General features: G+C 41.1%; 1 protein-coding gene across 4 annotated transcripts in view; it reads right to left on the bottom strand.

The window, feature by feature from the left end:
- usp3 (ubiquitin specific peptidase 3) overlaps positions 1–16,480 on the bottom strand; it is a 212,697-nt gene that overhangs the window by 160,059 nt on the left and 36,158 nt on the right. For 3 of the 4 annotated variants that reach the window (XM_087982071.1, XM_087982073.1, XM_087982074.1), the window contains exons 3-4: positions 8,686–8,823; positions 4,713–4,796 (exon numbers count right to left, since the gene is read on the bottom strand). In XM_087982071.1, coding sequence (XP_087838197.1) covers positions 4,713–4,796; positions 8,686–8,823 — 222 coding nt within the window. The remainder of the gene's footprint in view (positions 1–4,712; positions 4,797–8,685; positions 8,824–16,480) is intronic. The other variant, XM_087982072.1, reaches the window with a different exon arrangement.

The raw sequence follows: 16,480 nt of genomic DNA, 5'->3' as shown, positions 1-16,480 counted from the left end.
TCTACCACTTCCTCTGGCAGCTCGATTCCATACACACTCCACTCTCTGCATGAAAAAGTTGCCCCTTAGGTCTCTTTTATATCTTTCCCCTACTACCCTAAACCTATGCCCTAGTTCTGGACTCCCTCACCCCAGGGAAAAGACTATTTATTCTATCCACGTCCCTCATGATTTTATAAACATCTACAAGGTCACCACTCAGCCTTTGACGCTCCAGGGAAAACAACCCCAGCCTGTTCAGCCTCTCCCTATAGCTCAAATCCTCCAACCCGAGCAACATCCTTTCAAATCTTTTCTGAACCCTTTCAAGTTTCACAACATCCTTCCGATAGGAAGGAGACTAGAATTGCACGCAATATTCCAAAAGTGGCCGAAACAATGTGCAAAACTATTTTGTTTCCTGATTTGGAGGTGCCATTGTTGGACAGGGGTAGAAAAAGTTAAAAATCACACAACATCAGATTACAGTCCAACAGGTTTATTTGGAAGCACTCTTTTCCAAAAATCCTTTTGGAAGCATTTTTTTCTCCACAGAAGTCTTAGGTGCCTGGAACACACTGCCGTGGAAATTGGGAGAAACAGATAGGCTAACAACATTTAAGTAGCATTCAGACAGACACATGAATAGACAAGGAATAGACCACATGCAGGCAGATGGTATCATTATCAACAGAGGAATGGTGGGACAAAGGGCCTGATCCCTGTGCTGTTTTGTTCCTTCTTCTTAAACGTTATGACCTCACTGCCTGTTGGGGTGCTAAAGTTTTCACCCGAACTTTTCAACTTGGTGTCAGCGGCATTTCTCAGAGCCTGAAAGCACTTGTTTGGGAGCCACTATTGCCAACAGAACATCAATATGGAACAGCCATCATCTGCGAATTTAATCCTTTTAAGCAATTGAGTAGCAATTGAGTAAAGAAAATAATTACAATGCGAATTGCCATTATGCCTGTTACAAAACATTAAACATGCCAGTTTAGAAACCTAAAGATGCCCTAAAACATGACAAAGTTAACTGCTATTTGTCAAATTTTGACGAAGATAGAACAGTGGATGTGGCTGTATGTGGATTTTAGGAGAAAGTGAGAACTGCAGATGCTGGAGATCAGAGTTGAGAGTGTGGTGCTGGGAAAGCACAGCAGGTCACGCAGCATCTGAGGAGCAGAATCGATGTTTTGGGCATAAGCCCTTCATCGGGAATGAGGCTTGTAGACTGAGAGATAAATGGGAGGGGGATGGGGTTTTGGGGGGGGGGGGGGAGGAAACTGGGAAAATGTGGGGGATGGGGAAATGAGGAAACTCTTGAAATCCCCATTTATCCTGTGTGGTTGCAGGGTCCCAAGGCGGAATACAAGGCATTCTTCCTCGAGGCATCGGGTGGTAACAGTTTGGCAGTGGAGGCAGCCCAGGACTTACATGTCCTTAACAGAGTGGGAGGGGGAGTTGAAGTGTTCAGCCACGGGGCGGTGGAGTTGATTGGTGCAGGTGTCCCAGAGATGTTCTCTGGGATGATCCACAAGTAGGCGTCCTGTCTCCCCGATGTAGAGGAGACCACATTAGGTGCAACAGATACAGTAGATGACATTGGCAGAAATACAGGTAAATTTCTGTTGGATGTGGAAGGATCTTTTAAGGCCTTGGATGGAAGTGAGCAAAGTAGTGTCGGTGCAAGCTTTGCACTTCCTGCGGTGGCAGGGAAAGGTGCCAGGAGTGGGTGTAGGCTGGTGGGGCGGCATGGACCTGACAAGGGAGTCGCAGAGGGAATGGTCTCTCCAGAATGCTGATAGGGATGGGGAGGGAAATATATCTCTGGTGGTGGGGTCCATTTGTAGGTGGCGGAAGCGACAGAGGGTGACGCGGAGGTTGGTGGGGTGACAGGTGAGGACCGGAGGGTTCGGTCATTGTTGCATTGGGATGGATGGAGTTCAAGGGTGGGGCGTGGGAAGTGGAGGAGATGCGCTGGAGGACATCGTTAACCACATCAGAAAGGAAATTGAGATCGTGGAATAAGGAGGCCACCTCGGATTTTCTACGGTAGAATTGGTCATCCTGGGAACAGAGGCGGAGGAAGTGGGAATAAGAGATGATGCTTTTACAGGAGGTAAGGTGGGAGAAGGTGTAGTCTAGGTAACTGTGGGAGCTCTTTGGGCTTAGTAGATGTCCGTGATTAGTTGGTCGCTGGAAATGGAGATGGAGGGGTCCAGGAAGGGGAAGGAGGTGTCTGAGATGGTCCAGGTGAACCAAATGGACCTCACCACCAGAGATATATTTCCCTCCCCACCCCTATCAGTGTTCTGGAGAGACTATTCCTTCCACAATTCCCTTGTCAGGTCCATGCCCCCACCAGCCCACACCCCACTCCTGGCACATTTCCCTGCCACTGCAGGAAGTGCAAACCTGAGCCCACACCCACTCCTTTAACCTCCATCCAAAGCCCCAAAAGATCCTTCCACATCCGACAGAAATTTACCTGTACCTCTACCAATGTAAACCACTGTATTCGTTGTACCCAACGTGGTCTCCTCTACATTGGGGAGACAGGACACCTACTTGCGGATCATTTCAGAGAACATCTCTGGGACACCTGCACCAACCAACCCCACCGCACCATGGCTGAACCCTTCAACTCCGCCGCCCACTGTCAATGATACGCAGGTCCCAGGCCTCCTCCACTGCCAAACTATTACCACCCAACGACTGGAGGAAGAATGCCTCATATTTTGTCTTGGGACCTTGCAACACCACGAAATAAATGTGGATTGCAACAGTTTCTTCATTTCCCCTCCCCCACATTATCCCAGTCTCAAGCCTCCAATTCGGCAGCGCCCTCCTGAACCGTCCATCACCTTTCCCATATATTCTCCAACCCATCACCTCCTCCTTCACCTTCATCTACCTATCGCACTCTCAGCTACCTTCACCCCCACCCCCCTCCCATTTATCTCTCAGGCCCCTGGTCCACAAGCCCGAAACATAGATTCTCCTGCTCCTCAGATGCTGCCTGACCTGCTGTGTTTTTCCAGCTCCACACTCTCAACTCCGTATATAAAGTTTAGCAAGGCGTTTGATAAGGCTCCCTGTGGTAGCTCATTCAGAAAGTGAGGAGGTATGGGATACTGAGAAATTTGGCTGTCAGGATACAGAATTGGCTGGCCAATAGAACACAGAGGCCGGTAGTTGATGGAAATTATTTAGCCTGCAGTGATATTCTGCAGGGGTCCGTTCTGGGACCTCAGCTCTTTAGGATTTTTATAAATGACTTGCATGAGGAAGTGGAAGGGTGGGTTAGTAAGTTTGCCAATGATACAAAGGTTGATGGAGATGTGGATAATGTGGGGGGCTGTTGTAGGTTGCAATAGAACATTGACAAGATGTAGAGCTGGGCTGAGAAGTCACAGATGGAATTCAATTTGGAAAAATGTGAAGTGATTTATTTTGTAAAGTCGAATTTGATTGCAGATTACAGGGTTAAAGGTAGGATTCTTGATAGTGTGGAGGAATAGAGAGATCTTGGGGTCCACGTCCAGAGATCCCTCAAAGTTGCCATTCAAGGTTGATAGGGTTGTTAAGAAGGCATATGGTGTGTTGACTTTCATTAGCAGGGGGATTGAGTTTAAGAGCTTTGAGGTTATACTGCAGTTCTATAAAGCCCTAGTTAGAGCGCACTTAGAATATTGTGTTCAGTCTGGTCATCTCATTCTCGGAAGAATGTGGAAACTTTAGAGAAAGTACAGAAGAGATTTACCAGCATGCTGCCTGGACTGGAGGGCATGTCTTATGAAGAAAAATTGAGGGAGCAAGGACTTTTCTCATTGCAGTGAAGGAGGATGAGAGGTGGCTTGATTAAGGTGTACAAGATAACGAGAGGCATAGTCAGAGACACTTTCCCAGGGCAGAAATGTCTATCATGAGGGGGCATAATTTTAAGGTGATTGGAGGAAGGTTTAGGGAAGATGTCAAAGGTAAGTTCTTTATGCAGAGAGTGGTGGCTGTGTGGCATGCACTGCTAGCATTGATAGTAGAGTCAGATACATTAGGGGCATTTAGGTGACTCTTGAATAGGCACACAGACGATAGTAAAATGTAAGGTATGTAGGTTAGTTTGATCTTAGAATAGGATAGGATAAAGGGTCAGCACAACATCAAAAGCCGATGGGCCTGTACTATGCTGTAGTGTTCTATGTTCTAAATCCGTATATCAGAACAAAAAAAGTAACGTTATAACTCATTAACCACATTTCTACTCCCAAAGTACATATTGAACTAATTAACACTTTTTCTAAACGAGATAGAACAGTTGTTGTCAATGCTGGAAAATCAGTTTTCTTGTAGGAAAGGTTCATTCACAGCTCACTAAGATATCACAAGCAGAAGTTCAATTCCTCAGAACCGAAAAGGATCACTGGAGCTGAAACATTAACTCTGGTTTTCTCTCCACAGATACTGCCAGACCTACTGAGTTTATCCAACAATGTCTGTTTTTGTTTCTGATTTTCAGCATCAGGAGTTCTTTCAATTTTTATTTAGACTCACCTCATCTTTTTGTTCTCTTGCACCTATATTGTCTTACAAGCTTATTCCAGGGTTCCATACAAACATTGTTTGAAATCTTTTTTTTGATTTCTAAAATCTGCATCCAAAAGATAAACTAGTCTAGAAAATAAACCTGAAAACAGTCAAGATTATAGTACCATTAACTTATTCACACATACTTCTCCAAGTTCTGTAGATGCTCTCTGACCCTCTGAACCAGGCCCATCTTGGTATCATTCACCACAAAATCATCACATCTGTAACTAAAGCAAAAACAGATTACACATTAAACAAAAAGTACTTTTCTGATTTATTTTCAATGTTACTGAACCCTAATTATTTGATTGTACATCACTTGATTAACTAGGCAATGAGCACAGCAGTTGAGACCAAGAACCATCTCTGGGTGAAGGAGGAACAAATCACAGAGGTAACTGAATCAGGATATTCATATGAAATTCAGTCAATATCTTCTAGCTTTACTTTATTGCAACTTGCCAATATTACTGTGTCCATTGGCAGGAGAGCATAATTCCAATACAATAAGGTGACAGAAGGCCATCTCAATTGAAAGTGTAAACAGAGGAAAAAGGAGGACAAAAAGCTCTGAACTTTCTTAGAAACTTTCAACATAACTACAAGTGGAATTTAGCTTTCATTCTTGAGGAACTGATCATAATAGGTTTAATGTCAAACGTGTGAACTTTTCCTCAATTATTTGCGCTATTCCCAAAAATGAATCTTCCTAAAATTTCAGCCACTTTTTTTTTAAGAAATTACACGTGAATGAGACCTGCAGTACTTCAAAAATTATGCTGTCACACTCCGTACTCTCAAATTTTCTTTTTTTTGGAACCTGCCAAAAACATACAAGGTTTTCAGTGGGACCAAGCAAGAATGCTTTCTGATATTGACACTCCCCAGCATAATAAAGGACTAAAACATCAAGAAGAGACAAGAGGTTCAAGACTGAAGTGCCAACAGTATCAAGGACACTTGATATAGGTTTCTGCATTGTTTAAAAAACAGTTAAATCAGCACAATGTGCACCATAAATGTAATCCAGGAAATTCAGGACTAAAGCGATCACAGATGCAAGATTATAGAAAGAAATATATATAAAACCAGCATAATAAAATGAACAGAGTAATTTTAATGAAAATTCTAAGTATTTAGCAGTAACTATATGTAGCAGAAAAGACAATACTGCAAATAACATAACTTGTCAAACTAAATCCATAAAGTAGGATCTTGTAGCACTTAAATTGAAATTAAAGGATCACCTGAAAGTGGAAAGAAAAAAAAAATGCATTTATATTTGGCTGAGGATTCCTAAAATACAATTCAATTATGAACTGCATATTTTAGTGTAAAATGATGAGCCTTTCTAGAAATTTTCCCAAGAGAAATCTGAAATCTCCAAATTCATGCGAAAGGAAAATGTTGCTTTCTCGTTTAAAATGATTGTTTTACAAGCTAATTACATTTCTATGAAGCAATGTTTAACTTAACATTAACCATGTAGTCAGGTTTAATCTGTGCTCAGTTTACTCTGACTAAATGATACATGGCAGCAGAGACCAATTGGAATATTCATAAGGTGCACATCTAATCTGGAATCTTGCCTAATGGCAGAGTTAACCACTCATACCTCCAGCGATTCATACAGCCCTTCAGCCCATCAAGTCTGCTCCGACATAACTACCACTAAAAGTGCGTAATCCCAATTGTATTTGTCCCAGTGACAGTTACATATGCCAATACATTTTATTTTTCCACATTTCATGTCTCAACTATGGTGCCACATCAAAGGACATTTCCTATTTTGAAATAAGTGATCGAAAGTCCAACATCAGGACTTCATTCACACTTTCTGGTGTCATTTTGTGGAATGGTAAATTGCAGAAATAAAGACTACTGATACTGAACTCTTTTCTTTGCTTCATCAGTACAGTTGGGGAACCAAAATACTCAAAAAAATCCAAAGGAGAATGAGAGGACGCACAAGATGTCACTGTCCCTTAGAACAACAATGGCAGCATTGATTTGAGATTTTTTTTGTAAAAGTTCATTATAAGCAAGGATACACAACTACATGAAATCCAGTTCTGGAAAAGGAAGAACTATTGAAACCCTTTGGGATTTCATATGCAATGCAAGTCTTGTGCTTCTTAAATTGGTAATTTAAGAAGCATATGCAGCACCAATAAAGAAAAACTGCATAATGGTAGCTTCGCTGCACATACTAAGTCAAGTAATTCAGCTAGCAGGAACAGAAGCTTACTCCAGTGCTGTAATGTGTGGTCATCTTGTTTGCCCTAGCCAGTCAAGAATACTTCATTCACAGCTTTGTTAATGGGACAGATGCAAACACAATAATTCAGACAGGATGAGAATATTAAATAGACAAACCTCCCCTACCTAGGGCTGTACTGTACTCAGTTGAAAAAAAACCTGACAGCGGAAACACATTCAAAAGCCCTGAGAAAATCATCTGAGTACAGATCAGAAGTGCAGTCTACAAAGGAGTTGAATGATTTGAAGAAACTAAAATTGACATCAAAATTTAGCAGAAGCTCTGGAGTAATCAATCACAGACAAAGTGTGCTTTGCTGCAGATTACTACTGAGGTGCGTGTGGCAGTATCTATGGACATGAGCTAATGCTCGATGAACCATAAGTTTCATGGATCTAAATCGGACATTTAACTTGCTTGTCACTATCGTTAATGACAAGGCCACCAGTGCTACAAATTGTGCTTCCAGAAGTTTTTAGCAGAAACAACAGCTTTTCCAAATAAAGTTATTGCCACATTGTATTATAATTGCACAATACTATTTCAAAATTTCATTTTCAATTCTTTTCCTGAAAAGAGAGAGACTGTGATAGCTTAGTGGTATTATTGCTAGATTGTTAATCCAGAGATTCGGGCAATATTCTGAGTATCTGTCATAGCAGATAACAAAGTCGAATGGTCACCATGAAGCTATTGCCGATTGTTGGAAAAAAACCATCTGGTTTGCTAACGGAAACTGCTGCCCTTACCTGGTCTGGCCTACATGTGACTCCAGGCTCACAGCAATATGGTTGACTCTTAACCATCTTTGGGGCAATTATGGCTGGTAATAAATGCTGGCCTAGCCAGCGATGCCTACATCTGTGCATGATTTTAAAAAGGTTAAATAGTTGTAGGGAAACTCAGCAGCTGAATCTAAGAATTTATTTTATTTAAAATAAAAACTGTACGCTTCAGTTATCATTTTGTTACTCATAACTTACACTTACTTGTCACTTTTAACAGAAAAGCATTCCAAACCAAAGTAGTCAAAAAGTAGATGAAAAGCCAAAGGGGTTAAATGACTGATAAAAAGCATGGACAAAGAAGAGGGATTTAGAGATGTTAAAATGAGGAAAACTTCGGAGTAAAGCATCTAGACAACAAAGGTACAATCAAAAATAAGTAAAGAGGGTGCATGCACGAGTATCAGAGAGTGATGGAATGGGAGAACTGCAAGGCTATAAAAGTTTAAGATGACCAAAGATAAAGACAGCATTAGGGAAGGCTGTTTTGCTTAGATGAAATGTTAACCCAAAAATCAGCAAGCAATCCTCCTCTCATCCTAGCCAAACTTCATTCCCAATCAAAAACATTATCCAGTCAGGTATTCATTAAACTGCTTGAGGGACCTTGCTGTATATACAAATTGTTTGTGCCGAAATCCATTGTGCTAAAAGTCCTCTACTTAAAGGCGAAGATTGAGATTTCTCACCGTCTACTGGTCAACATTTCTCCTTTAACCAACATTGCCAGAAAAACAAAATCTCATCATTTGTTGGCTGTAAAGTGTTTCAGGACATGGATGGGGCACTATAAAATCACCATGCTTTTTTTCAATATAGGTTTAAAAAAAAGGGATAAAAATCAGGGTTTCGCTGTTTTGATCTTTCTTTAAGCTGTTAAATATCAACAAATTAAAACCACATACAGCAAAACTATTTGGGTTTCTCAAGGCAAATATTATTCAACATTGAAGATCAGAATGAAGCAGGTACTTAAATTAAAGAGCATACATTAAAGTGCACAGCAAGTTCTTTGGTTCAAATAATATTATAAACCCTGCATTAACAGATTTAATATTTTACTTCACATACCAGAAGGTGCTGTAACTGCTGCAATCCATACACACTGCATGCTGCAATTTCTCTTTTTCATGCTTCTCTGACTTTTTAATGTTGTTTGAATTAATCTGGGCATCTTCATAGTGTTTCTTGGCATGTCCATTCACATATCTGCAAACAAAAACATGAAAACATGAGAAGGATTCAGCTCTTAGTTTCCAAACATTCACTAACTATTGGGGTCTAAATTTTTAAATTTCACCTGCCTGTTCTCAAGAGTCATATCACACAAAACATGGTTGCTGCCTTAAAAATTGGAAGTTTCTTGAGCATTCTCCATGTTTGTGGCAGTACAGCTAACTCTGCAATATCAGAGATGTATTTTCCTGAACAGATACTAAACAAACATCTCACTTACCCTCTCAGATAGTGTTCTTGTGTCATGGCCAAGATTTATTCCTAAACTATCACTACCAAAAACAGACCATCACCAATGACAATTTATCTCATTGCTGCTTGTAAGTAGGTCTGTGAAAATTAACCACTGCATATTTTACATCAAAATAGTGGCTGCACTTCAAGAGTAAAACTTCATACTATTCATGTAGACTCAACTTAAATATTCAAAGGTCTGTTTGTCACCGCTCAGTGCCAGCACATGCACCTATAGAATGCACACAGTCCTGAGCCAATACATTTTCAATTTTCATCCTCATTTATATATCCTGATTCTTACAGGAGTTTTTCAAAACAGCATCCACTCTACGTTTGGGAGTCTGCTTTAGACTCAAGAGGAATCGAGAAAGTAAAAAATATTCAGTAGGCCTGACAAGTATTCAAAAATATCAATCTGGGCGAACAGATGTTGGACAAGAACATGGATGAACTGAGCACCTTCAACTATGGAGGGTTCAGGTGAAGACTTGTTACTTTTAGAAGATGCTGCAGCACAAGTTCCACCTCAGGGATGGAAGCAAACATAAGCACACTTTGAAACCTGTCCCCATAGTCTCTACTGGAAAAATCAAACAATAAACACATCAGTGGATTTACAGCTGATATTTCCAGAACAATGTGGTGAATACTCAATTCTTACCCAAATATATCAATTCAACTGGGGAGGCATTGAAAAGCATAATTCCAAGCCATCATTAGTGACTCTTTCTGGATATTATTCCTCCGTGGGTACTATAGAGGAGTAACTTGCCAACACCCAGTATTTTGGATCATCATGTGGGAAACAATATCCGGTTGACTAACAGACTTAGAATTTCTATTTCTTCCTGTTATGGTCGGTTTTACATTTCCATATAAAGTCATAGAGTCAGAGTTATGCAGCACGGAAAAAGACTCTTGGGTCCAACTCTTCTGCGCAGACCAGACAGTCCCAATCTGATCTAGTTCCATTTGCCAGCATTTGGCCTGTACCCCTCTAAACCCATCCTATTCATATATCCATCCAGATGCCTTGTAATATATCTGTCTCCATCCCTTCCTCTGGCAGCTCATTCCATACATGCACCACCCTCTGCATGAAAAACCTATCCCTGGTCCTGTCAAATATTTCCCCTCGCCTTAAACTTATGCCCTCTAGTTTTTGACTTACTCAGTCTAGGAAAGAGAACTTGGCTATCTACCCTATGCATGCCATTCATGATTTTATAAACTTCTGTAAAGGTCACTCAACCTCCGAAGCTCCAGGGAAAAACATCCCAGTCTGTTCAGCCTCTCCTTATAACTCAAACCCGCCAGTCCCAGCAACATCTTGTAAATCATTTTTGCACCTTCTCAAGTTTAACAACATCCTTCCTACAGAAGGGCGACCAAAGATGTACACAGCACTCTAAGGTGTCCCCAATGATCCTGTAGAGCCACAACATGACCTTCCAACTCTTATAGTTAATGCACTGACAAATGAAAGCAAATATGCTAAGCACCTTCTCCACTATTTTATCTACCTGTGACTTCACTTCCAAGGAACTGTGCACCCGCCATCCTAGGTCTCCTTGCTGTGCAACACACCTGAGGATCCTACCATTAACTGTGTAAGTCCCATCGTACTTTCAGATACTCTTCACTGTCCACTACACCAACATTTTGGTGTCATCCATAAACTTTCTAACCATGCCTCCTATATTCACATCCAAATCATTTATATAAATGACGACAAGCAGTGGACTCAGCACCGATCCTTGTGGCACACTGCTGGTCATAGGCCTTCAGTCCGTAAAACAAACCTCTACCACCACCCTCTGTCTCCTATCTTCAAGCCAATTTTGCATCCAATTGCGTCTCTCTCCCTGGATTCCATGTCATCTAACCTTACTAACCAGTCCACCATACTGAACCTTGTCAAATGCCTTGCTGAGGTCCAAAAGAACATCTACTGCTCTGCCTTCATCAATCTTCTTTGTCACCTCTTCAAACAAAGTCAATCAAGATATGAGACATGATTTTCCATGCAGAAAGCCATACTGACATTCCTTTACAAATCATTGCCTTTCCAAATGCATGTAAATCCTGTCCTTCAGAATCCTCTCCAGCAACTCATCCATCACTAAGGTAAGGCACAATGTTCTAGTCCCCAGGCTTTTCCATATGGCCTTTCTTGAATAATCGTACCACTTTAGCAAACCTCCAGTCTTCCTGCACATTACCCCTAGTTATCAAAGATACAATTATCTCAGCAAAGGGCCCAATAAACTTTTCCTTAACTTCCCAAAGTTCTGGGAAACACCTGATCAGGTCCCAGGGATTTATCTAATCTTATGCATTTTAAGACTTCCAGCACCTCCTCTTCTGTAATATAAATACTAAGATTTTTTTTATTTCTGCTAATTCCCCAGCTTCCACGTTCTTCACCACAGTAAATATGGACAGGAAATATTTGTTCAGTATCTCACCTAACTTCTGTGGTTTCACACATATATGGCCATATTGATCGTTAAGGGGCCCTAATCTCTCCCTACTCTTTTGCTTTAATTTACTCAATCTCCGAATTCTCCTTAACCCTATTTGCCAAAGCTCCTCAGGTCCCCTTTTTGCCCTCCTGATTTCCCTCTTAAGTATACACCTACTGCCTTCATACTCTTCTAGGCATTCAGTCAACCCCAGCTGTCTGTCCCCAACATATGCCTCCTCCTTTTTCTTGGCCAGAGCCTAGTCATCCAGCATTCCCAACACTTACCAGCCTTGCCCTTCACACTAACAGGGACATACTATCTCATTTTAAAGGAATTGCACTTCCCAACCATTTCTTTACCTGTGAACGGCCTCCCCCAATCAACATTTGAAAATTCCTGCCTAATAGTGTCAAGAATGGCCTTACTCCAATTAAGAACTTCAACTTTTGATCAGGTCTATCCTTTTCCATCACTATTTTAAAACAATATAATTATGATCATTTGCCCCAAAGTGCTCCCTCACTGACACCTCAGTCACTTAATTCCCAACAGACAATCTCTAGTAGGTATGTCCACACATGGAATAAGAAAGTTTCCTTGGGTACACACTAAATTCCTCTCCATCCAAGCCCTTCACACAAGGAAAGCCCCAGTCTATGTTTGGAAAGTTAAAATCCCCAATCATTACAAGCCTGTTATTCTGACAGAGAGGAGATCTCCTGACATATTTGGCTCTCAATTTAGTGTTCACTATTGGGTGTGAAAGTGAGGACTGCAGATGCTGAAGATCAGAGCTGAAAATATGTTGCTGGAAAAGCGCAGCAGGTCAGGCAGCATCCAAGGAACAGGAAAATCGACGTTTCGGGCATAAGCAGAAGGGCTTATCTGCTCTATCTGCCAATTCTAGTTCTCACTGGCAGGTGGCACAAATTTTACTACCCTCGAGGACCTATTTTTTAAAACCACCCGCCTAGTTTTCTTTGTTCTCCCTTTCCCTACCATGTTGTTGGTATCAACATGCATAACCATCTCCTGTCAGTCACTCTGTCCTTTCAAAATACTCTGCACCCTCTCCGAAACAGCCTTGACACTGGCACGAGGGACGCAACACACCATCCTGATGTCTTGCTGACATGAGCAGAAACATCTGTTTGTGCCCCAGATGAGAGAGAGTCCCCTATTACAATCAATCGCTTGGAACCTGACATACCCTTATTACAGTAGAGCCAGTCACAGTATCTGAAATCTGGCTGTCAGTGCTATACTCCCAAGGGGCTATCCCCCACCCCTAGTGTATTCAAAATGGCGTACCTGTTTGAAGTGAGGATAGTGCAGGAGTGTCCTGTGGCTACCTGGCTACCTCACCTACTCCTAGCAGTCAACCAGCTACCTTCCTCCACCTTCCTGAAACTACCATCCATCACACCCCTTGCTCTTGTAAACTCCACGTTACATCCAAATGCTGCTCCAACCAACCCATGCAGTCTGATGAAATCCGCGAGTAAACACTCTACCTGCAGACATAGCTTCCAGAAACATTCAAATTCTCTCAGATCTGACAGGAAGAGCACATCACCCTACCACAAGCCATTTCTGCCCCTTTACCAATCTACACAGCCAGAAATTACCTAAAAAACAAAACACACTATGCTCAAAAACTCAGCATTAGCACAGTCTTACTACTCAAAAACAGCACTCTGGGATAACTCAGTGTCAATCCTTAATATTAAAAGTCAATCAAGAGACAGATCTCAGTATAAACATAATAAAAACAATGCCTCCACCTTACTCACTATTACAGATTTACAAAAAAAAAGATTCAGAAGTTTTATAAAGCTTAAAATCAAACACAGCTGATCTGGCTCAAAACCAAAGATACAGGTACTCCTGTAGTTTCAGGCAGTGATGTTTTTGAAATCACTGATACTTCTGGATGGATATTAGACCTCCCACATCAGCTGTGAAACTGCACTGCTTGTTTGTTGTTTCAGCAAAACCTGATCTCCAGAGCCCTTGTACAATTTCTCATTCTGACAGCTGTGAAACTACACTTGTTAGCCGCTTCATAAAATGCGAGTATCTATATACACCATTCTCTTACTCCGATTTACCACAACTTCCCCAGTTTGATCCCTTACCTATTTAGTTTTCAACCCTCTCCACTTCTGTAGCTATGCAGTTCACTAGAACATTAGCCCAATACGGTTCAGGTAGGCTAATGTTACATAAACCTGATACCAATTCTCTCTCAAGTTTTTGTGAATGTGTTAATTTTTTTTAATCCTATTTGCACATTGCTCAGTTTGTCAAAAATAAGCAGAGCTTCAAAGGCACTTTGTTGTTGCTACATTAAACTGTCAGTTCTCTGGGATGGTGTACATCATTGGACCTAAGCTAATCCAGAGACCTTAAGCTAATGATCTGGGGACAGAGGTAGCTGATGGAAATGAAATATATATGACTCCAGACCCACAGCAATTTGATCGATTTCCAACTGCCCTCCAAAACGGTCTTGCAAAGCTTTTAAGTTGAAGGGTAACAAATAGGGATTGGCATTAATGCTGGCCTTGCCATTGGAGGAAAAATACAAGGAAAACGGTGAAATAAAGACAAACAAAATAATTCACTTCTAATTATTCAAATATATGGAACCTTGAATAAAGTAAAAGGTTGAATCATAAATTTTCTGAGAAGGTAAAAAGCTGATTCATAAACAAAACAAATGCAAACACACCTTTGGTAGGGGTAAAGTCACTCAATAATTTGGGAAAAAATAAAGGAATGTCTTTTCCTAAGCAGTCTCAAAAGTCTTTTTGCACAGCTTGTATACATTATTTACTTGCATGAGTTTTGCCTGATTTATCAAAACTGCTAGGGGGAAAACTATAGAAAGACGCAATTATGGGATGGAGGAGACAGGAAGGAAGAAATGGAGGATAAAAAATAACTATTTAAGTGATGACTGGTCAAGGACTTAAAATGATAAATATTGTCAGCACATTTTGTATATTTCACATTCCCAATGTCACAAAGCTATTTTTCTAAAGCTGTTCCTTGGCTGATACTCGGTCGTTGACTTTTTTCCAAAAGAGCAAAATACCAGGCCAGGCTCCGATCAGTCTGGTTTGGTACGGAGATGAAAAGGCTTTTTGAGAGGCCTTTTGTTTATATACAAACAGATGAGACTCTGGGCCAAAGTGGTCTGTTTTAGAAGTGGCCTGTATAAAGAAAGGAGAGTGGTCAGCTCTCGAGCTGAGCAGTTTAGTTCAGTCTTAAAATGGTGAGGAGTTCAACAGTGAGCTGTGTGGAAACTCACTCTTTCTGCCTTTCAACTTCAACCTGTAAGCATGTGTTCCATTTATAATGGGTTTTAAAGGGAGTTTGATTATTAGGACTGTTGTGTATATTGAAAACAGCATAATTAAGTCTAGTTTCAACAGACTGAGTTCTGTAGGGGTTCATTATTTTGTTCTTTGTTTCATTGTGTAATTTAGAGAATAAATTTTTGTCGGTTTTAAAATCTAGTAGTCAACCTCGCTAACTTACTCTGGGTAATTTTCATTGTACACTTACTGAAATAAAATTGCAAAGTCATGGTCTGGGCTGCCTGCTTAATGTTTTGAGTGGTCTGTCCTCGTCCATAACAGATTGGAATAGTACCAGATGGTTGGATGGTGGAAAATGTTATTCCCTTGTTCAAGGAAGTAAATATGGAGAACCCTGGGAATTACAGACTAGTCAGTCTTACATCAGCGGTGGCCAAATTACTGGAGAGGATTCTGAGAGACAGGATTTATGATTATTTGAAAAAGCATATTTTGATGAGAGATTGTCAGCATGGTTTTGAGAGGGGCAGGTCATGCCTCACAAGCCTTATTGAATTCTTTGAAGATGTGACAATACACATTGATGAAGGTAGAACAGTGGATGTGGTGTATATAGATTTTATCACGGTATTTGATAAAGATCCCCATGGTAGTCTCATTCAGAAGGTAAGGAGGAATGGAATATTTGGAAATTTGGCTGTTTGGATACAGGACTGGCAGTCCCATAGAAAACAGAGGGCAGACAGAATGTATTCAGCCTGGAACTCAGTGACCAGTGGTGTTCTCTAGCAAACTGTTCTGGGAACTCTTTTTTTTCCGGTGATTTTTATAAATGACTTAGATGAGGAAGAAAAAGGGTGGGTTAATAAGTTTGCCGACAACACAAAGGTTGGTGGAGTTGTGGATAGCGTGGAGGGTTGTTGTAGGTTTCAACGGGACATTGACAGAATGCAGCGCTGGGCTAATAAGTGGCAGATGGAGTTTGGAAGGTGGAACTTGAATGCAGATTACAGGGTTAAAGGCAGGATTTTTAGCAGTGTGGAGGAACAGAGGAATTTTGTGGTCCATGTCCATAGATCCCTCAAAGCTGCCACCCAAGTTGATCGGGTTGTTAAGAAGGCGTATAGTGTGTTGGCTTTCATTAGCGGGGGATTGAGTTTAAGAACAAGGTTATGTTGCAGCTCTATAAAGCCCACACTTGGAATATTGTGTTCAGTTCCATTTTCCTCTTTAATGGAAGGATGTGGAAGCTTTAGAGAGGGTACAGAAGAGATTTACCAGGATGCTGCCTGGACTGGAGGAGATATCGGATGAAGAAAATTTAAGAAATCTAGGGTTGTTCTCACTGGAGTGAAGAAGGACGAGAGGTGACTTGAAAGGTACGTGCAAGATGATGAGAGACACAGATAGAGCGGATAGCCAGAAACATTTTCCCAGGGTGGAAATGGCTATCATGAGGGGTCATAATTTTAAAGGTAACTGGAGGAAGGTTACAGGGAGATGTCAGAGGTAGATTCTTTACAGAGAGTAGTGGGTGCGTGGAATGCATTGCCAGCAGTGATAGTGCAGTCAGACACATTAGGGACATTTAAGTGACTC

Source organism: Chiloscyllium plagiosum, unplaced genomic scaffold, assembly GCF_037043375.1.
Source record: "Chiloscyllium plagiosum isolate Xiang-an unplaced genomic scaffold, Cpla_swu_hap1 HiC_scaffold_42, whole genome shotgun sequence".
NCBI classification, from domain to species: Eukaryota; Metazoa; Chordata; class Chondrichthyes; order Orectolobiformes; family Hemiscylliidae; genus Chiloscyllium; species Chiloscyllium plagiosum.
Note: the sequence above shows the minus strand (reverse complement) of the source record. Positions and strands in the feature narration are given on the sequence as shown.